The sequence below is a fragment of the Ciconia boyciana genome, chromosome 6 (genome assembly GCF_034638445.1).
Source record: "Ciconia boyciana chromosome 6, ASM3463844v1, whole genome shotgun sequence".
Classification (NCBI taxonomy): Eukaryota; Metazoa; Chordata; class Aves; order Ciconiiformes; family Ciconiidae; genus Ciconia; species Ciconia boyciana.
Genome location: NC_132939.1, coordinates 61,936,714 through 61,959,881, shown reverse-complemented (window position 1 = coordinate 61,959,881; position 23,168 = coordinate 61,936,714). Strand labels below are relative to the sequence as shown.

Below are 23,168 nucleotides of genomic sequence, written 5' to 3'. Positions count from 1 at the left end.
CCTGGGGAAGGAGAGCATCACCCGACGCTTTGCAACTCGAAGACTGGGGATCTGTTCCCTCTTCCACTGCACATTTCCTGAAGGAACGTGAAAGAGTAAACCCCTTAGGCTGCTGTGCTGCTAAATGAAAGAGGGCCAGGAAGCAAGCATGGACTCTGAACTGCCCGGCGCTTCTGCTGCTTGGTCTCTCTGGTACAGCTGTGGCCTCTGCCAGCTTGCGCTCTCTGAAGACAGTGCTCGGGCATGGCTGAGAGGGTTGCATGCACCAGGATCCATTCCCAGTCGGCAGTATGGACAAAAAGTGTCACTGTATTTGACGACTCCTCGCTAAACAATCGTCCAATGCTGTCCCGATAGCATTGTGCCTTCAAACTGTGTCCCAGAGCATGCAGTACAGTCTCAAGCTGTCAAAATACCACTTCAATGGGCTGTAGCACAGCCTTCACATTATCTCTGTTATTCTGATCTGAAACCCTTCCCTTTACCCCCAAATAATGACATATTGGGGCCACAGGGTTACCACATGTGGCCCAGAGGAGATTCAGGGCCAACTGCTGTGCAGCAAGGATGAGACCTGGCCAGGCAGCTTGGCTTCAGGTTCGAAGCACGGTCCTTGGCTCATGTTTCTGTAGCAGTATAGCTCTCGCCTTGGTCATGTAGAGCCGTTGTTCCAAGCTCTTAAAATAGGGATAATATCTCAGTTTGCCAGTGGCACCAAGAGTCAGAGAACAGGCAGATACTAGAGGTCAGCCTGGAATGACACGGTGACACCTCTTGTACTTAAAATTCTGAGTGTCGTCTTAACCTTTTTACCTGAAAGTAAGTCTCCTGCTGATTACTCAGTATGTGTTTTGTTTTCTCAGTGCATGCCTTTGCTTGCAGATGCGGTTCAATCTTTTAGAGAACATTTTAACCTCCATAGCAAAATTTAAGCATCTGTTAGCTCAAGACTGCAACTAAACTGATTGTATCTATAAGCTGTGTGGACAGTTTTATTTTGGAATAAAAGTGCTTTATCTTGATATACCTTAAGTCAATAAAACACCCTTTGTGCTTTTGTGAAGCCGAGGAGGAGGAAAGATTTGCATACAACACGATATTATCGCTGCAGTTGTCAACTGTTTTCTTTAATGGAAATTTAAAACAGGTTGCATAAATCAGTTTGTCTTAAAAATCCTTGCCTCTCTTACACTTCAAAATCAAATTCAGTTTTACTGCTGGCATTGCTCTGCTCTAGAAAATTGTAAGGGCTAGTCAGTTCTTAATTTGGAAAGAGAAGGGTGGGTGTGGCTCATACCTTTTACTTGCAGGATCTGCCGTGGTCCCTAGGACAGCATCTTTCCTGAAGGCCAGGTCTTTGGAATTGTGATTATTATTTTTTTTCTTTGTTTGTTTGTTTAAGAGAGACCTTTATTGAAATTCTATTTGTTAGCATGTTTTCAAATCTTTTAGTGGAACTGTGTTGAAGCCTAAAATAGACTATCCTGCAGCCCTTGCACAAAAAACCAAATATGAAGCAAATGCTAGAACTGCTCCCAAATGTATTATATAAACTCAGAATTTCTTTACTACTATTTAATAAAAATTGTATGAGAAAAATAATTGTACTCAAACATTTAATTACCTATTTTGCCCCAAACAGGTTAGGTGGCGGTCCTGATGATGCCAAGGAGATTATGCAGCACAAATTCTTTGCTGGCATTGTTTGGCAAGATGTATACGAGAAAAAGGTACTTATACAACTGTTCTCCCAAGGTGAACTGTAGCTGTGGATATACTGAATGTTTCAAGTTTTTTTGCCCTCTGTAAGGTACACAGAAGCCCTCTATGGAAGAGGTTTGCAATTGTTTTTAACAAGGCTAAATTGCTTCATGTTTCTTAAAATACTGTAATCGGATTACTTCGGAACCAAAGCTTTTTTTTTCTCAATGAGAGGAGTATCTCTCAATGAGATACTTGTTTCTGTGACTGAATAAATAGGATGTAACCAAAATTGCTTCCCAGTTTAGACAGTATATAAGCTTTTAAAATGGCTTTTCCTGCGAATTCTTGTTGCCATTCCTTGCTATCAACTGACATATCCCTTGCGAGCCCAGGAGTTATTGTTGGTTCCTGAGCATGTGGAAGCAAAACTTCCTAGAAGCAGTAGTGGAAGGTGGGCTGTTTATTCCCTTTGAGTTTTTGCTGTCTTGAATGATGAAATAAGACTGAATAGGCAAGTGCAGGCTTTTACATCAATCCAAACCTTTTTTTTTGGTGACAGAGGGCAGATGGGAAGTGTCTGCACTTTGTGGTGTTTCTCGTGGTTTTCCTTGAGACCCGCTGAGTTTTTCAGTGGGAGCCACTGAAGTCAAAGAGCCCAGCCCTTTCCGTATGAGTGTGTTTCATCAGTTGTCTGTGCCTCGCTGTCCTTTCGTTCACGGATAACTTACTCCACTCCTCCAAGATGCCCTGCTTTGTGCTCTCAGGGCAATCTGTTGTCCTCTCCCATTTGATTCTCACCAGCCACATTTTCTGTAACGCTCGCGTGAAATGCAGCTAACTAAAACGTGGGTCTGATGATTCAAGGCTCCCATCAACTGGTGCCACATGATCTCACTCAATCCCAGCCTTTCCTGATTTCCCTCCTTCCCCCTGCAGCCCCTTATGATATCAGATCTCATTTGATCTCTAAATACAGTTCAGTTTTCCCACCAGTTGGTGGGAGCAGGTAAGAAACTTAGCAGAAACTGAGTTTTAATTCTTCGGATTCTTTCGGTAAAACTAATACAGTGATCTATTAGCATTGTTTGTATTCTTAAAAAACAGAGCATAACATTGCTGGTTTCCATGCTGTAGTGGGAAAATTGTTCAGTGCCTGTATACAATTACAAAGAGTGCTCTGTTTCCTTCTCTTCTTTCACTTCCTCACAGATTTGTGTGGCTAAACGGAACTGAAAAATCATAAAATAAGTTTTTGTACCTTGAAAGTGTAGATAGAGTTTAGACCTCTGTCCTTTCAAAGCATCCCTTGAGAGTGAGCTGTGTGCGGTCATGAGGGCAGGCGGGAGTTGTGTGGAGTTTATCCAGTATAATGTAAAAAGCGTATCTGCATTACTGGTCTAAACAGGAGGTTATCCCCATTTTCATCCAGCTGACAAGCTGACTACTGTGGGGTTTGCTATTTTTTCGCAGTTAAGGTAAAAAGTTGATAACGGGGCTCAAATGTCTTCAGTGAAGTTATTTGTTATTTGATGGTAGTCCTGCTTCCCTGAATGGAGGAGAAATCATACAAGCTGGAGGCAATGTATTTATCCATAGGACTGAGAAAGCCTTCATAAATTGTCCCATAGTAGTACTGACTCAGATTGTTGTGGAAACTACCAGGAAATTCCAAATGTTACATATTTTGGAGAAAACAGGGTGCTAATTGAGACTATTTCTGACCTTGGAATATCCAGGGAGGCTGGGTTCTGGTTTTGCTCCTGTCCCATTAGCATGTGCATTTGAAATTGGATGTAAACCATTACCTACTGTAGAAATAGCCATGCTGTGCAAATGAAGAGATTTCAAAAAGCCTGTGAGTAATTGCTGCCTACATTCTGGGTCGTCCAAAGAGAATCTTGCAGCATTTACCTGAAATGCAGTTTCATGGATAAAAGCTGAATTTTGTCAGCTGCTTAGAGGTGTTTATGTGCTAAGCTTGGTTACCCACTATCTCCAGATAATGGTGGATATGTTTATGAATATAGGCTTGGGGTAATCGAGAATACTCACTTTGTAATTAAGCTTTTTGGAAACATAGCTTTTCTTTGAATTATAAGGAGTTTTGAATAACTGGGGTTGTCCCAAGAATTTAAAATATTCATTAGCCTCTCCTGAAAGAGCGTTGTTGTTTGTCTCTGGTGCAAAGAAAGGTGCGATTTAATTTGCAGAATTTTTCCCACCCACAAGCCAAACATATGCAATGAGATTTTAATCACATGTTTTCTTCTGGTCTTTTTTGTCTCTTAAACCAACGTAAGCCTGCGGGTGTCGTGCTGGTCTGCAGCAGTGGGAAGCTACAGGTGGCACCTCTCTGCCAGTTGAACTGCAGAGCTATTGCAGTGACAGCTTTTCAGTAAAGCAACATATTTGCTTGGTAAAGCCAGCGTTAGAGCTTTCTGCGGCTTCCCCTCTGTTTCGAGCTTAATGTTCTGAATTTGACAGCTAGGGGGAAAAAAAAATGTCTTGTGGGTGCATCATAATCTGTCTCAAATTGCTTTTAACAGATACTAAAATAAAAGGGAAAATGATACAGGCAGCGCTAGCCCATTACGCGTGTGTTCTGACTTAGGATTGCTGCTCTGAGTCGTTCTGATGTGCATAGTTCAGGTGTCTGCTGCAGTGCCCAAGTCCTAAATCACTCTGTGCTGTGCACAGCAAGCTAGAGCGACTGGGAGCATTGCGAGTGCCAAAACCACCATTAGCTTAAAAGGACAGATAGAACTTCACATATGGATGCACGCACAGCTTGTCAAAAACAAACCAAGGTTCGCTTTAAGGAATAGGCAGACAACTGCTATAAGGAGAAAGAGAATAGACTTAAAATGTGAAAGAAAGAATGCTCATCCTCATCAGGGTTTTTATACATAATATGCTGGTTTGACTTGATTGAGAATAGCATTATTAACATTATAATGCAAAGCGTTCCCTCTTCACTAGCTTCAGGAAGACTGTAAGGCTCAGAGTGACTTGTGGTTTTGGGATATCCTGTTTCCATTTCCTTTTAAAATTCAGGACATAAAGACCACTTCTAAGGACGTCATTTTTTTCACAGGAACATTTGCCAGGCTCCTTTAAGCCATCCTTGGGCACAGAGGATCATTGATAATTCAGAAAAATGATGATGAATATATACTGTAATTGTGCTCTTTCATAATAAACAGAATTTTTATGTCCCTTTATTTTTAAAGATTGGTTTTAAACTGTAGAATGTTTCTTTGTGTTTGGAAATATCACCTTATGTGTAGATTATATTTCTTAAAGTGTTTACTTGAAAATGAAGGAGCTTCATTGGATTGTTGTTTGTTGTTTTTTGCAAATCCAAGACGGGACAACACTCTTAGGCGCTCTCAAAACAGATCAGAAAGATGATCCTGCCGATAGGGAGCTTGAAGCTAGTGCTTTTCTTACTAACTGACTTGCCAAGCAAATGGTTCTTCAGATCTAAGCTGGAGGAAAAGTTGGGGGTGGGGAAGAGGTGTTTTGTACACTCAAGATTTGCTGATGTTTTCCAGGTGGTGATTTCTGTTGGTGGTGTTCTTATTTCTGTCAGAGCAGAAGTGCAAGTCTCGGGGTCACTGCTTAATTCCAGTTGGAGCAATTTACCATTTGCCTTGATAAACCTTTCCCTGCAGTTTCAGATTGGAAGCAGTATACTTCCTCAATCACGCTCCTAAATTGTTGCCTGGTGTGGCTCTGTGCTATTAAAAGATGGCCATGCTTAACCCCAGTGGTGGGCGAACTGAAGCCCAGCGCTGAGAGCTATTACATGTCCTCTGTGGGAGGGCTAAGAACAGTGTTTACATTCTGTTTCTACCGCATCGTGCAGCGGGGAGGTGAGCGAGGTCTGAATCCCAGCTCCGTTGCCCTCCAAAATTGTACGTGTTCCAACTCTGTGCATCTGTATGCAACCAGCTCCGCCACCCCGCTTCCCAGGCGCGCTCCTCCTCCAGCCCCAGTCAAGCAGCTCCGCTCCATCTGGAGTTCCTCTTGCCAGAGCTTGCCTAGGTACACATGGATGATTTTTAGCCTGTCTGCCCAAGCGAGTGTCAAGAATAAAACCCAAATAGTGCGACTCGTGGTGTAACAAGAGGAGAATGTTCACCACTAAGCATGCTCGATTTCTTGTAAGCACTCCAGATTTTCTAAGTTCAGAGTTGATATCAAACTGTGTTTGGAGACCAGGAGTGTAAATGCTTAATGTTGCTGCTGCCTTGTCCTAAATTCTCCTGGGTTGGTCCAGCCTACAGCACAGTGGCAGTCAGAGCTGCATGGGCACAGTAGCTCTGTAGCTGAAATTTTTTTGTGAACGTTACAACCCTTGTGGTGATACGCAAGTCTAGCTGATCAGTTTGGTATCACTGAGTATCTTTCTTACTCGTTTTCATCCTCCTCAAGCATAAATCTGACTAGAGGCAGTTGACAATTTCCACATAATTAGGTGGGGAACCAGTATATACTATTATTTTTAAAATTTGTAAGCATGTTATTTATTACTTGAAGAAATGTTAGGATTCTAGGTTTTTCTTTGTGCAATTAAATCCTAGAGACAAAATGCCTTAAATTCCCCATAAATAGGAAGTATACACCTAAATAAATACTTTTTACTGTATATGGTTCCTTCTTTATGAACTGGTGTTTTTTAAACTTATTTTAGGAATGTAGGAAAAGGCACTATAGCTTATAACTCTATTTCAAATTCTACCTGTTTCAAACAGTACTGCAAGAACCTGTAAATGGACAGGTTTTTTTTTTTTTGCTTTTCATAGCTTGTACCTCCGTTTAAGCCACAAGTTACATCTGAAACAGATACAAGATACTTTGATGAAGAATTTACAGCACAGATGATAACAATCACTCCTCCTGACCAAGGTAAAGTTTTCCCAAATGTTGCCCACTATGTTCTCCAGACGACCAGAAATAATTTGCTGTAATGTTACCTGGTCTCTTTAGACCATGTGAAAAAGCATCAGTTTAAACTTGCTGGTTTTCCATATATGTATTTGACCAAGAAGTTGGTAAACTGATGTGAAACTTTCCCGTTTGGGAAATGAAAAACCTGGTTTAGAAGATAGTGAAATTACTTGTACTGTTGTCTTTTCCAAATCTGCACATTCCCACTGGAAAATACTTCTGTTTGTGAGTTTTGCTTGTGTACATCTGCACACGCACTGTGTATATGCAAGCAGTCAGTTGACTATGGACTAACGTCCATATTCAATCAAAATATATTTTATTTTCATGGTAACTGAACACGTTTGATGCTCTGAAATAGCAATTGCCAGAAATTCAGAACACCGAATATGGATTCAAGCAATGCAGCTCCTAGCAATTTTAAATGGACATCTGAACAACTGTTTGCATACAACAATCAGGGTCCTCTGTGATGCCCATTTAATGGGGTGAGAATTAAGACTTCCTGTTTCTTTGTCCTTTCAAGTTGTGGAAGAAAAAGCCGACAGTGAAGTTTTCTGAAATAACTTTACAGTGCATTATCTTATTGTTTGTTTACTTAAAAAGGTAGCAAATGTTGTCTACTGTTTTTTTCATTTTTCAGATGACAGCATGGATTGTGTAGATAATGAGAGAAGACCTCATTTTCCTCAGTTCTCCTATTCAGCCAGTGGAACCGCTTAATGTTTTGCAATGTTTTCCCATTCAGAAACAAAACAGACTGCATTTTGGGGACCTTACTTCAATGGACACTAGAGAACTTTCTATATTATCTGAATTACAAACTGTGTTTGTATTACGATTTAGATGAATTTCTAGGAAGCCTCACAGATTCTGTATTTAAAACAATTCTTTGATGCATTTTTGAGAAGGAAAACAAATCCATTCTTAAAGTATTACGTCAAGGCTTTTATGCTGAATGACCATAGGTTTTTAAGAATATACACCAAAACTGTTTACTTTAGAAATAATTAAGGTATTCAACATATCAGCAACTCTGACCAGAAAATCCCCTTATTTTATTTATTTCATACAGTTCATTATCTAAATATAGAATCTGCACTCTGAACAATTAGATTTATATAGGAAGATATAAGACTTTAGTAGCTAGTGCAATAATATAAGCAACAAAGTGAACAAACTCTGGAGGGTTAAGGTTCAAACTCATTTTGGACAGCAGTGAAGTGTCATCCAACTCCAGAAAACCAACTATAGGAACAGCATTAATGGCCTCAGTGAGGTAAATCAAAAAGCAAAAGTTATTTTTGTTATAACATCTGCTACAAGGCATTACATATCAAACTGAATCCAGTGGAATTGCCACGTCGTACAGATGAGTATTCCATTCTAGGCAGTGCATTTAATTATTCCATTTGCATAGAGTTTAGGAATACTTCATAGGATTGGCTTCTCAGAACCTAGAAAACGCTTAATTTACCAATCTAATATGGAATGCAACAATGCAAAATCACCCACTTTCACCACTGTATAAAAATACCATACAGGTCTAAGTGAGAAATCATCTTAATGAGTGAGTCAACCAGACAAAAGTACATTTTGGCACTGAAGTAATGACTTGTTGCCGCTTTTTTTTAATGAAAAAAATATATGAATATATATAAACACTTAATGATTTTTTGCATCATGCCAGATCATTTCGTCTTTCTTGAGTGTGCATTAAAGGTATCAGCCAACAGTTCGTGGTGCCTTCTCACTCTTGAAGATTCACTTTAACAGTGTTTCCCATGTATAAGGAAAAAACTACATTGAAACTTCGTATGTGTTTGAATAATAATGGTGTTCAAAAAGTGAATTTTTTTTTTTTTTCATTTTTAATCTTAGTGGAAAATTCCCCACACCCTATTTTTGTTGTATCATGTTTCTTTGTAATTTTCATAAAAGCAGTCTTATTCTGTCTCTGCTGCGAATGAATTTATTCCATTGTAGGTTGCGTTCTCTTAAATTGCTTTTTTTTGTTTTTCATTCTCTTGACTGTATAAAAAATGATGACATGTACTGCAGCTAACTAGCATTTAATTTTTTTATTTGAAAGGGAGTATGTTACGAAAACCCTTGCTTCCCCTTCCCATCAGAAACTGCTGTGTTTGCACAGAGAGCCCATCATCTTGACTTTTTTTTTCTTTAACTACGTTCAACTCTAGTATTTTTACTCATGATATGAAAGTTTCCATCCAAATACTTAAATAAAAATTGCTTTAACAAGTTAGGTTCTTATTTCTTGTGGTAGGAGCCTTCTGAATTTGTAGAGATGCAACAACTGCTCCAGTTTCTTGAGTCTGATGTGCACATCACTGAGGGATTTAGGCTTTTCTGCCCCTCCTCAGTTGTTTCATCTCTGTGCTGATCATTATGCAAAGATAATTTTGGAAAACGTTTGTTAAGAAATACACCATGTGCCAGAAATAGTTTGTCTTGAGGTGAATGAGGACAGGCCTCATTTTGCTGCCTTCCTGATGCCAGTGCGATTGTGTTACTGAGGCCCTACTCTTCAAAGGTATTTCTATTCCAGTCACTTGGGCCAGTGTACAATATATAATACTGCGTTTCCTTTCTAGGGACTAATATTAATCGCTTCTAGGAGGTAGTTATACAAGGCTGGAATGTCCTTTTTACAGAGCAAAATACAACAATGTCCAAGAACAACTGCAGTATGCTTCAAACTGAGCACAGAAGTTGCAACTGTGGTAAGCCATTAAGCATCCAAAACATTTTTTGGTTCAAGGAATAGGCTATAATTCCCAGTATAATTTACTGCACATTTTATGCAGGGAGGGAAGGTGAAAGGAGGGATCTGTGTTTCTGTAGGGCATACCTTGCACTGATGCTGGACAACCTATCCCCTTCTGCAAGTCCCATCTCCTAACTGCTCTCCTTCCTTTGCTTCCAAGCCTTCATCTGAGTTTGCAGCCAGCCTGGGGACGAAGTCCAAAGAACTCTTCTGCAAGTCTACAAGCCCTGACAAGTTCTGAACTAACACACTTCACGCATCCAAATATAGGCAACATGAATGAGCAAAGGTTACCATCATCTGCCCCAGGAAAATCTGGTCTTCCAAATGCAGGAACAGACATGGATCGGGTTGTTCTGTTGCGGCTGATTATGTCTCAGAACAGTGTTTTTCTGTCGTTGCTAATGGATTTTTGTTTTAATTCCCATATATAAAATGGAACTTAAAAAAAAAAAAGCTCCCCCAAAAGTCTGGGAATCTTAGTGTTGTTAGCAACAGTGAGCTGTGAGGCCCACACCTGAATGCAGGGTCTTCTGGGTATTTTCCCTCATTTTGCCTGTGATTATTCAAAACACCTTGCCTGTTGTCTATAATTGAATGATTACCGGTGTTACAGCTGTCTGCCTGCAAATGTAAAGTGTGTTCTTCAACTTTTGATTTAGCACGGAAAATGAGGAGTAGCATATCCATCACTGTTAGCATTCTGTTGTCTTTCCCTGCCTATGACAAAAGTCTGTGACCTGAGTGCCGTTCACCTCGGATTGCTTTTGTACCATATACGCAGAGACTGCTTAAATCTTGCACTTTCCTTTAGCTCTTTTATTTGAAAACCCAAAACTTTTCTAACTGTCTGTACAGCTAAAACCTCCTCATTCTTCCTTCTGGCATTGACAAATGTCAGCTAGCTCTGGTGTTGTACATTGCAGCAAAGATGGTGCATCCCAAGTGCAGAACAGTGGTAGCATACGTGTTACAGCCCAGGAACTTGGTTGTAAGCTCAGGCTGGGAGAAAAACAGAAAAAAAAACCTTTGCAAGAGCAAATAAGTAACATGCAGTTCTCTGTGCACCACTGACTACAGTCAGAAGAGGAGGTCAGCTGAGCACTGGTCAAAACAGAGATACACTGCTGCTTGTGCTGTTTGTGGTTAAGAGACATTGGCAGAAGCCAGGTAATTCTGCAAATTCCATTTTATATTCTCTTGTGTTAACTAAAACATCTAGTACAATCCCATCAGGATATGGCAGGCTGTTCTCCCTTTACACTGGATGAAGATCACCGTGGTTTATAGCCTTCCCAACTCTGCACAAACTATGACCTCTCGCCCCCCACGATAAAATAAACTGCTCTTTCTTAATTTTTCTTTCTACACCCTCACCCCTCCAGAAGGTAACCTCCACTGCCCTCATGCAGGCCTTGAGTATCTCAGCTGCTATTTGAATTTGTTCCTGGTTTTCCACCTGAGAAACAAATTACAATAGTTTTTGGAGGTTTGAGGGTAAAAACTTTCCTTGATTGTTTGAATTGGATGAGCTTTGCTTTAACTGAGGGTGAATTTTCTTGTCTGCTACTTTGGATGCTTAACGTGCATTTAAATGCTCAGTACAAGAGTACTGTATTCTTCATACTCCTAAGTGTTTGTGGGGTTTTTTAAGATCTTTGTCAGAGAAAATACCCTTTGCTTTTTAGAAAGCATATGCTAAGTCAAATTTTTATCTCCAGTAGCAGGATTTAAGATGGTGGTCCCAAATTAGAGGTCACAACCTATAGTGGGAATGCAAACTCCAAGGAGACGGAGTTGCAGAAGAGAAGCCCACACACGTAAAAAGCCTGTGAGAGTTGCGTGGGTTTTCTGCCTGAGAAGTTTGGGAAATTATAATTTAGGAGGAAGGTTTGATTTATTTCACTGCATCTGAAAAGGCTTCAGAGGTAAAAACACATTTGAAGAAATGGGCATATGTAAAAGGATCTTATTTCTTCAGTGTTGCAAATGAGTGTTTTTGTCTTCCACTTTTAGCTCAATTTTCTTAATAACAGGGAGGTTAATTGCCACTAGAAGTAAAACGAAAAGAACACACAGTGCCTATAGCAAATGGGAGCTTATTATCCCCAATGCAGCTGAGCGTACAGACGTTTGGTAGCTCTGTCTAATGGAACATATGTTGCATTCTAATCAGGTGATGACTACTTGCTCTGTGTCTGAAATCATTTTAAACAAAACCATTTTGTTACAGTAGTCCCTGCATGCCACTTTTTTTTTTCCTTTTTTTTTTAATTTTAATTTTTGTAACTGCTGGTCACCATCCTGGTTTTGTGAGCGTGGTGGGTTCTTTCTTGAGGACCAGATCAAGAACTTTGTATGTGAAAACACTACTTCCCTTTGTGGTTCTTCAGTGTGCTTCTAGCTGGGTTCTCAGTTTCTCCTTCACTGAAGCACGGCTTCACATGGTTGTCTGCCTGTTACTGCGCACTACCTGTTTCTGTAGAGATGGGCTTCGTGAACTTCTTCCTGTGTTAAATGCAACCCTGGTCTATGCTAAGGTTCCATTTTTATGAATTTTTCCACACTGTTTCTTCATGTCTTCTGTCATATTACCGTAACTGCTTGTATTTTGCATCTTCATCAGGTCTTTCAGTTTGTTTCAAGAAGATAACAACAACAGCACAGACGGCGGCTGCTGTATTTTCTGGATTCTGAGGGTCTCTCTAATTCTGCACGTTTTTAAAATAATACATAACTTTCACCCCACAGAAGATACTATAATTATTTTGAGTACAAGAGTGAAAATTCTTCACAGAAACAGGGGAGACACAATCCCTACCCCAAATGTTGTGATCTTTAGTTATTTGTAAAGTCTACCATATCTATTTCCTTGCACTGTTACGTTCCTACAGTAGTGATGCTGTTAGCCAGAAAACGGTTGTGCAGTACTGAGAAAACCTGTATCAGAACAAAAAATAGTGATTGTGATCTTCAGCACAGTGCCTGGGAATGCACTGAAATTGGATGAAAATTATCAGTAAATATGTGCTTAAACATTATATTGTTTGGGGAAAAAAGCAAAACCAGTAATACTGTTCTTTTTTCAGCTTACTGAGGTACAGCAAGTGGAACAAACTGGACTCCTTTGGGGAAGTCTTGCTGACCATGCTTGGAGCAAGGCACTGAGCTAGACAATCTCCAGAAATCCCTGCAAACCTCAACTAGTCTGTGAGTCTATTTAATGATTTAGGTCCTGGATTGGAGAGCACGTGCTTTAGTGAAGGAGGTTCTTCATGGTATTTTTCCTATCATCTCTGGTATGTATTTATACTTCCAGACTGACATGACCTGTCTACTACTTATGTACAGTCTCTGTGACTCAGCACCAGCCTTGCTTTGAGATGCTTCCAGTAGTACAAATCCTGCATTCTTCTCATTTTCTTTTATGTCATCGGCCCTGGTCATCCCAAGTTCACTGCGCTTACTGTTATAAGCAAAGTATGTATCTATCTTAATTGCATTTGTACATGTTTTATTAGATTATAGTTTTGTAAGTAATTTTCTCAGGGATATGAAGAGTACATTGTATTCTGGTATATTGTCACTTACTGACCTGGAAGTTGTCAGCGCATTCCCCTAAAGCAGGGGAATGTGCCCTCGCATTGCTTGAGATGGGTGCAGGCAGGCTGGATGCTCTAGGTTTCTTCCTGGCGTGACTAGGAGAGAAAACCCTGAGCAATATTTACTCTTTCAGGTGAAGGATGGTGTCTGCTTCACTTCAGGATTTGCACGTTAACAGGATCCTTTGGTTGTTTCTGAAAGGCTGCAGTAACAGCATCACCACCAGGCACCTCCATCTCTGCTTGGTTTTGGTGGTTGCAGCTTTTCCTTTCCACAGTGTCATGCCCAAAATAGATTCCTTTAACGTTCTTTTCACCTGTCTGACACAGGTCACTCAGAAATTGTTTCTAGTGCAGGCTGGAGCTGCCAGCTCCCTTAAGGTGGCTGGCACCTGGAGCTTCGCAGCTGTACCCCATGGATTTGCATATGCTTCCAGTTTGCCGACTGCTGTTGAAAATGCCAGTTTGACGTAGGTCTCCTGACAGGATTGAGTCCAGCAGCTTGCCAGATGTCAGCAACGCCTCGGTCAGGTGCCTCAGCGTGGCTGAGGGCAAGGTCTGCCCTGCAGAGGCTCCTGAGCCTGAAATTGGGTTTTTGTTTTGAATTCAGTGAAGTGCAAATCTGACTATGAAGAACAAGTGCAACACCTTGTCCCACACACAGGCCTGGCATGTGGGGATGATACAGCATTTGAGTGGTTTTTTTTTTTAATAGCTAATGAACTTTTCTAATGTATTTGGTAAATTGCTCTAGTGATTTTAAAGGCTTTATAGATGTGCAGAAAGATCAAAACATAAGCCCTTTAATAGTGAAAATGGAGTGATACTATTCTTTAAGATGATTGCAGCATATAGTAAGCTTTCCATACGCTATGTTCAGCTGCTGCAGTTGTTCCTTATTCTGATATTATTGGGGGAAATGAAACTAAAGAGGAAGACAGGAATACCTGCTGACAGTCCAATAATGAGTATAAAATGAAACTGAATAAAAACAAAGTGGAAAGCGCAAGGTGACTTGGTGCAACCGCCGACTGGAAAGTTGCAGAGGAAGGGAAGTATAAGCAGAACAAAATGTACTTATTTACACAGGTGAGGTTGTCATAAATGTAATGGGTAACTAAGATAAAGGGATTAAATTTAGTATCTCCCTTTACTTGATTGTAAAACTTGAAATCATGTTACCTTTCCAAAGTTTTACTTTCTGTGCTCATATCCTCAGCTGTTAAGGAAGTGGAGATCAAAGGTGACTGCTTGTTATTTAAAACAGATTTTTTTTTTTTTTTATTCTAGTAAGCAACAAACTGAGTTGTGATGAGGGTGATGCTTCCTGGGCTGCCCAGTAGTTTTCCAGGTAACTGAGAAACTTGTCACATCTGTGCTTTGTTGGAGGTAGGAGAGGTAACATAACACCGTAGGAAAGCACTGAGACTGACTGACAAAGTCAGTGCATGAGTGACGCAGTGGTGTCTGGGGTTCCTCTGTGCAAAACAGTCGTGTCAACTTTCTTTTCAGCTCAGTGCTGGTGGCCCAGTTTTTATTAGCAATCTCCCGATAATGAAAAAACACGGGCGCATGTTCCAAGAAAGGAGAAGTCAACAAGGATACTTTTCAAACATGGAGAAAACCCAGATATAAATACACCTATTTTTCTAACAGGTTCAGCTGAAATTTTCACAGTACCGAGATGCATGTGTGCACATGTCTAAGTAGCATATGATACGGGTACGCAGACTGGTGGAGGCCCCGAGCACTCGAGGGCTGCTGGAGAGGAAGGCTGTAGCAGCACAAAGAGGCTTCCAACTCCCCATCTGCAAAAATCCCCCACAGGAGCACAGGCAATGGTAATGCCATCTGTCTCTTTTCTGCAGAGCAGCTCTCCTCCTGGGAGCAGGAAAGCAAGCTGGCACATGGAGGTGGGCTTTCACTTCCCTGCTGCATGGAGGTTGGATGCAGATTGCTGGGTGTTACCTGTAGAGACCAGGCTGCTCTATTCTGTCCCCTTTTTTTAGTCACTTTTGTCTGAATTCCAGTTCTCTTTATTTTACCTTTTGACTTTTTCCTTATGACACCTTCCTCCTTCCCAGTCTCTTCCCAGCAGACAAGAAACAGTGGATTTCTTCCTCCTCTTCTCCCCTGCCTTTTCTCATTCTTTTTTATGCCTTCTTAGCCTATTTCCGATCTTCTTCTGCAGTCCCTTCTAGAGGGTGTGTTATGAACTGACATAATATCTCTTACTTTAAATAATTATTTTCTCTTGGGAAGTGTCCTGATGCTGGATGCTCCTTGGGTCACTGTGAAGACTTCAGAGACACAGTATACAGCTAAGCTCCCTTTTAAATGGTAAAAGGAAGCTGCGGACAAGTGCAGGTTTAATGAGCAAAAGGAGGTACGGCAGTTCAAGCCTGTGGTGTAGTCCTCCCTTCTCCCACCAGCACTATCTGGTGTGGCACACAAACTGGGAGGAAGTCCTGCCCGTCGCCTCCAGTGTGGGTCAGGGCTGTGCCTGCCGCTGGTCTGGGTGTGGTGGCTTTCCTAGAAGATACAAAATACTGAAGACAACCAAGTATTTGACTTCAGGGATGGACATATTGGGTGTACTCTATCAATGATACTACATGATACTTATTTTGGATACTACAGTTCCTTAATGTAGCGAAGCTGGGTGAGTTAATTTTGTCATCTGACCCAAACCTATAGGCCCACTTTACATTGTCTATATAAACCTGCATCCTCAGGGTTTCCTGTAGTCTTGACTGATGTATTAGGGCATGAAATACTGGCCTAACCAAAGAAAAGAGCATGTCTCCCATTGAGTTTTAAAGTGAGTTCCTATTCCTATTGATATTTTTAACATCCTTTCTGCTGCAGAAGCACAACTAATAATCACTAGGGTAAGAAGAGGAGATAACCGCCCAGCACCTTTCAGCATTCACTCCTCTTTCTTTAGTAGAGTTAGAAGGGAGCCAGTTGCTTTCAAAAAAAAAAAAAAAATCTGGTCATCCTTCACTGTCTAGCATCCATTTCTGTTCCAGGGCATCCCTAAATTTGTGTGGTTTTCCAGGTGGTAAATTTAAGAAACCTGGGGAAAACAAAACAGACCATTTCTCTGCCCTTTATCTAGCTTGTCTTTTCATTGTGGTATGAACTATCAAGTTTAACCTATCCAGAGTTCTCTATAAAAATACAGTTGAATCCCTGATAAGACATTAAGTGAAAATTGCTGATGGAAGACATTTACATATTTTCTTTAACTCTTTAAAACTCTTATAAACTCTTAAGAACTCTTTAAAATCTGGGAAACTAACACTATCCTTCTTCAGCATCCTCAAGTTCACTGCCTCGGTCTGCAGCCTGTACATCCTGAGACCTATTTAATCCACTCTTCTAGTGGTGTGAAAGGCTTGCGGTCCGACTCAACAAAATTGGTTAAGCTCTTGGACACAAGACTTAATCATGTCCTTTCCCATCCTGCTTCTGCAGAACCACTGAGGCTTTCCATCTCTGGCACCCATCCCTCATTATCCCCCGGGAACCCACTGATCCAATTTTCTAAGAGGAACTGGGGGGAAGTCCTGCCAGGCAGCTCTGTGGAAGTTGCCCAAGAAGTTTCAACACCCTATTCCTGGATGATACTGTCCCATCCTATAGTTACCCTGCTTGGCTCCAGCTAGTCTGCAGATGCAGCTTCAAAATAAAATCAAGACAATATAACCTCCGTATTGCTCCCTCCCACCCTTATTTAGACAGCTAAGTGAAATACAAACATACGGACTCCATAAATTCTTTTGTGAATGGCCTTGTGTTAAATACTCGGCCAAAGCAATGGTTATTGTTAAACAAATAATGACAACACTAGAGCGTAACACAAATTATATGCAGGGCGAGATCCTCAGCTGTGTAGCTGTTTGCCCAATGACACGAGGCTGATTTACACCAGTCCTTTGGGCTTGGTGTTAGTGCAATCAGCTAACTGCTACAAAACCAACAAGGGATCCACACTATCCTCTTGCAAACCTTAAAAGAAGTGCTCTTGCAGCTTGCTAAACTCGGAATGAAATGATGTTTGGTAGTGTTTGCAGAAGAACAGTACATGATAGCAAATCTTGCAATAAACATACAGCATAATCAAGAATGTATCCACAGCTAAGCAAACCGGACTAAAACAACTGAAATAAAATACTGCTGGAGACAGGTTTAAATATAGACTGACTCAAAAGCATGTGAAGAGCAGTTCTGCTGGGACAAACTGCCTCTCAGTAATATGAAATGCCATAGGGAATGTGTCAGAATAGTTTGCTATAACAAATAAACACACATGCACACACCCCCCAGCCTACTGAAATTTTTTTGTAATTAACAGTAAATTCTTATGTACAATCTAGGTATTCCCAAAGCTTTCTGAAGAGTAATGAAACTTTAGAGCATGTTACATTAAAATAAGTATCAAAATAATGATCTTAAATTTATGTCACACCTTCCGAGGAGCTCAGTTCATAGCACTTTTGCTTGTGTGGCATCTGACCAGATTGTCAAAACCCATTCTTACAGGGTGCTGCAGGGTACTATAACTTAAGTGATTCATGCATGCAGCTGTTGGAACTGCTTGTTGGGTTGTGAAAAATGGTGCCAAGTGCTGATCTAAGAGAACTCGGATCTCCATCAGCCGTCTTGGCTCTGAGTAGTTACTGAACAACAGATGGTTCAGCCTGACTTAGGCAAACTAAGAAAATATTCTGAGTGGAGGAATAAAGTTAAAAGCCTCGCAAAAACTGAAATTCTCAAGAAAATACAGAGAACAAGGGTTGAGGTTTGAACTAGTTTTCATGGCCAAGTGATGTACGCCACTAAACATTAAAGGGTAGTCTCATTTCTGACGGTGTTTCTGAAGCATTCAGTATTATGAAAGTTTTCATTTAACTTGGGCAGAAGACACTACCTGTGAAATTAATATTACAGACATTTCAGATACAGCTCGAAGCCACAACTCTTGCAAATTAAGCTATACTTGCACAGTAAAACACAACCAAAGACAATATCTGGCACTAAGAAAAAGATGAAAGAACCCCAAATCACACTATTTTGCAGTAGATTACAAGCACCAGCAGGAATGAAGGGACAGCATCATGAGCTTTGACAATCTCTTCAGCAGAGCAGGGACAGCACTACACTTCCACAAATGGAAAACTTACTAGCGTTAAGGTGAACAGAAGTGCACAAGTTCTTGCTGTATCCATCAGTAGCATCAGCACAGAAGGGACAAAGTCAGCGGAAGAGTGGACAAAGAGTGGAAGACTTGTACCAGTGAAGAGGGAAAGTCCCTCTAACTTGGTTTACAGCAACTTCTAGTTCTTGGTCTCAAGAAGACAGTGCACTCCCATTTTGGATAAGTGAGGAACAGAAGATACGTTCAGGACTTACAGATGCTTGTGTTGAACAGTGCCGATGATATGAACTCACATGAATTAAGCAGTTTTCTATAGAACTTCTTTACTCCACACGATGGCTGAGCAAGAAAGCTCTTGCATTCATGTGAAAATCTCACCCGTCTAAATACAGAGGTGTCTTAAACCAGCTCTGTAAGTAGCAATACATGTGACTACACCCAACTGAGACCAAGTTCTCTGATTTTCGAGAAATGAGGACTTCCAGAACAATGTGGAGTTAAACTACTCAGCAGAATATGAAACAAGGTATGAAGGAAGTATTTGAGCCGGCTTTCTTTTAACATTTTTGTGAGGAGACCATGAAAATTTGCACACTGACTATATATTTACAGCCTTACATTTTACTATGCTTTAATTCCTTATACTGTTCATCCAAAATGACTACAGTCTCAGGTTTCTATGCTTGTTTTTACTGGGTTTAAAAATATTTAATATCTAGTTTCAGTCAGTAAATAATCTTGCTATCATGGAAAGAGAAATCAGAACAATCAGATTACTCATTTAGTGAGGTATTACTCACTGCAAGAAAGCGTGGGAGAATCAAGCTCCTAAAATGAAACTTGCTGGGACTGAGATAAATAAAAGTGCATTAATTTTTGTATGTAAGCTACTTGGCTGAAAATTTAATTATTTCTTTAGGCTCCGGAACCTATATTCTGCAAAGTGCTGCACTCTACAGCACAGCGCTGCACTCTACAGCACAGCCCACCAAAACACTTAAGGATATGAGTAAGTTTCATCATATCAGTAGTTCTAGCAGAGTAAACAGGATGTAAGAGTGGACATACGCAGACCACATATCCTTTTACCAGTTCCTCATTTCTGACAGCTAGCAGTAATCAATGCTTAGGAGAACAGAGGAAGAACACAGCAGGTCTAATAGTGCTGAAGAGTTTCAACAGTACTATAAATTCCTAAGTGTATTCAAAAGCACCATACATGAATACACAGCCTCAGAATCCCAAGAAAAATCATAAAATATTTGTGCTTCTGATTGATAGACTCTGAAGGCCACAGACATGCTCCACCTGTGAACTGGAAGTCACCAGCCTTCCTGTCCGTTAGCGTTGTCTCTGTGCCGCAGGGTCTTCAGGACAACTAAAGCCTCTGTGTGCAACACTAACACCCCTGGATCTCCGGCACAAGGGAACCCGTGCTGCCTCTGCTCTTGCTAACGCAGCCCAACGTGGCTGCCTTTACCATGGCAAGGACACACCGTGACTCAGGTGCAACACGCCCCAGGACACCCAGGTCCTTTTCTGCAAAGCTGTTTTCCAGTCAGTCAGCACCCAGCCTGGGCTGTGGACGGTGCGACTGTCCCCAGGGCCAGGACTTCGCACTTACCCTCACCGAGTCCAGGAGCCCCCTGCCAGCCCGCTTCTGTGGCTTGCTGGGGCTCCTGTGCTGTCCCCTTCAGGCACTGACCACTGCCCCCAACCCAGCGTCATCCAGGGACTGGCTAAGGGTCTGCTCTGTCCCATCATCCAGGTCATTAGTGAAGACATCCAGTAGCATCAGTTCCAGTAACAACCCCCGAGGAATGCTACTGGTAATCAGCTGCTGACTGAGTTTGCCCTGCCTGTCACAGCCCTTTGTATCGGACAGTCCAGCAAAGCTTCTACCCACCTTATGGTTTACCTGCCCAAACCATACCTCTCCAATATGGCTTCCACAGCAGTACTCTGGGGGCCTGCGTTGAAAGCCTTGCTAACGTCAAGGTGGAAGACATCCATTTCTTTCACCGGGTGATGCTCAGTTAGCTTGGTCAGACATAATTTGCCCTTGATAAATCTGTGTTGACTGTTCCCAATTACATTCTTGCCCTTCATGTGCCTGGATGTAGTAGTGGACACAACTTTTGTGAGGCTCCACACTATAATTTACCTGTGGACTGAGATCAGACTGACCAGCCTGTAATTCCTCAAATTGTTCTCTTCAAAGAATGGCATAACCCTCACCTCTTCTCAATCATCAGGATCATCCCCCAGTTGCCACTGCCATTCAAAGGCGATGGACAGCAGCCTTCTAGTGATGTTAGCCTGCTCACTGAGCACCCTCCGGCCCATTTCAAAATCCAGCTTTACAGTCCTACTATTGGCATAGCAATCATCGTACCCTTTCACATCTTTACGAGAAGCAACTTGTATGTGATACGTTGCTTTAATGCAACAAAATGTGGAATGTGACATAAGGTGTTTGGGTTTGTTTGTTTGTTTTTTAAGAAAAGAGTGATATAACTTACATATTGTCTGGCATATAAATACCCTTGTTTATGATACTGATACCTTAAAATTCAAAGAAAAAAATAGCGTGATCAATTTACATTTATGCATATGATTTACATTTTGCTTTTGTCTTTGTAGACAGCAAAATGGTCCATTTTGAATTTGAGGCTATGTATTATGAATGGTACAAAGTATTTTTGGATAAAAAATTATTTTTTGGAAGCATTTGTTTTGGACCTACAGATTTGAGGGGGATATTTTAAAACGCCCCACCACCACCACTAAACTAGCAGTCCAGTTGTAACAGTATCAATCAAACTGTGAGGACTTGAGAAAAAACTAAGAACTTGGGTAACAACCTACAAAAAACTAACACAGTGTTGCCACCCTGTGGCTATAACATGAAACTTGTACTGAAAAGGTAGGCTGAATGGTTATGTTTTATCTTAAGTCTCTAATCAGGTTAAAATGGACTTCTGCACAAGGAGCCACTGGCAGTTTTCAGAACTTCAGTGCAAGTTTAAGAGCATATGTTTGTAGAGCAGATAAGACAGTACCTGGTGAAACTATGTTGATTTTGACATTGCTGTGCAGGTTATCAAGTGGACATCTGGCTCCACTACCTACAGCTGTATTTGTGAGGGAAAGAAACAGAAAAACATCCGTATCTTACAGAGTAAGTGACAACAGAACAAATGAGAAGGGGATAATGATTTCAACTGTTACATTTGAGTAAAACAATGTAAGAAAATACAATTCAATAAATCCTAGAGTTTAAAGTAAATCCTACAACCACAAAATGTTTAAGCAATAATCACCTCTGCAGGAGATAAGTAACATAACACCTATCATTAGGTTTTAATGGAAATCACAAACATGAGAACTAAAAACTTGTAATAAAAGTGTAAGCTATAATCATTTGATTCCAGCTGAGGCTGAGGCTTTTCCTTAAGAAAAAAAAAACAAAATAACAAAAGCCCAGAATTCACAACACTAGCGAATATCATTAAAACTTGTATTACAATGGTAGCAGTTCAAAAATGCAATCTACTATAAAAAGTATATTTCAATTTCTTTAGAAATAAAGTATCTACACAAAAGGAATACATAGAAGAGTTATATATATAACTGTGACAGTCATTAAAATATTATAAAATATACGGTGTCTGATAACTTTCACTCTATTGCAATTTTATTAATGTAAAATAGAAAGTAAGATTTAGAATAATTTTCTTCCAATTTTTCATCCAGAAGCAGTGTTGGTCTTTGAATTATATAGCTCCTATTTATTTTTTAAAAAAGCATTAACATTTTCTGAAGCCTCCTTGCTGCTTCTAATAGGTTAACCAATTTTCTTCAATGCAAACAAAACACAATGTTCAAAGTTTTGCTACCTTCCCCTGTAAGATTCAGTAATGACAAACCCTAGAGAGTGGAAGAAACAGCACAAGGAAACTCACCATCAGGGTACCTGTGGTCTTTCTTAGCCTTATCTGTCCTCATGCAAAAGCCTGCTGGAAGAAAGACGCTCTCTTGGAAGAGCCTCCCACCAACCCTCTCCTTTCACATTTGCAAAGCTGTAATACCCAATGTTATGCGACAAAGTTTGGCTATAGAATCTTTTGTGCTGCTGTAGCAGTTTTGTTCTGCCCGTTGGTACAGTGCTTCTGTTGGATGGTTTGAAGTTTTCCTTCCTCTGTTTGGACAACCCCACATATTTCTACAATAGCTTGGGATCTAAGCTTAGTCTGACAACAGATGGTAAACCACTGCATAGAACAGAGGACAAGCTTGACATATACAGAAAAAACTGTGGAGATATACTGCCACGCTCTATACTACCCGGAGTTTCACATGCACTGAGGACTTCATGCCTAGGTAGTCAGCACTACTGGAATCTAGATGGAAGGTAAAGGTGGCACAAATAGCTAATAGTTGCATCATCTGCCATAATGAAACAATATTAGAACTAACCAAACATTAAAAGGGAGCAATATATCTAAGTTTGTATGCATGCAGCATAGGTGGGAGTTCAATATAATTTAAGTTTTGCTAGGATTCAATTTTTTAATCCAGTCTGATCTTGTCAAAACACAAAACCATCATGAAACTACTAGTAGGGTCCTGCATGGTGAAAGAGAGAAGTATGTATTATTTGCGTACTGCTGGCATTTGCTGTTGTCTAACCAATTCACCTAAGAGCTAGTTGTGCATTTTCAAAAGAATGAGACTTAACAAACCTAGGGACAAAGATACTGTTTCCATTTCTACTTCTTGGTTGCGCCTCTTCAGTAAAGACTGAGAAGATTTAAACCATTCATAGATTGCTGCCACTTCTTAGTATCTCACAGCTGATGGCAGCAAATATAGCACAAAGCATAAATGTCCTGCCCATATTCATAAAGAAAAAAGGACATCATCTTTTGATTGCACCTAAATAACTTGGGTTTTG

The 23,168-nt window shown here is 40.6% G+C and overlaps 1 protein-coding gene across 2 annotated transcripts in view; it reads left to right on the top strand.

Annotated features, from left to right (window-relative positions):
* The window catches only part of AKT1 (AKT serine/threonine kinase 1), a 74,970-nt gene extending 66,359 nt beyond the window's left edge, over positions 1–8,611 (top strand). For both annotated transcript variants that reach the window (XM_072863814.1, XM_072863815.1), the window contains 3 exons: positions 1,643–1,730; positions 6,513–6,615; positions 7,301–8,611. In XM_072863814.1, coding sequence (XP_072719915.1) covers positions 1,643–1,730; positions 6,513–6,615; positions 7,301–7,380 — 271 coding nt within the window. In that variant the 3' untranslated portion in view covers positions 7,381–8,611. The remainder of the gene's footprint in view (positions 1–1,642; positions 1,731–6,512; positions 6,616–7,300) is intronic.
* The last annotated feature ends 14,557 nt before the right edge of the window (positions 8,612–23,168 follow it).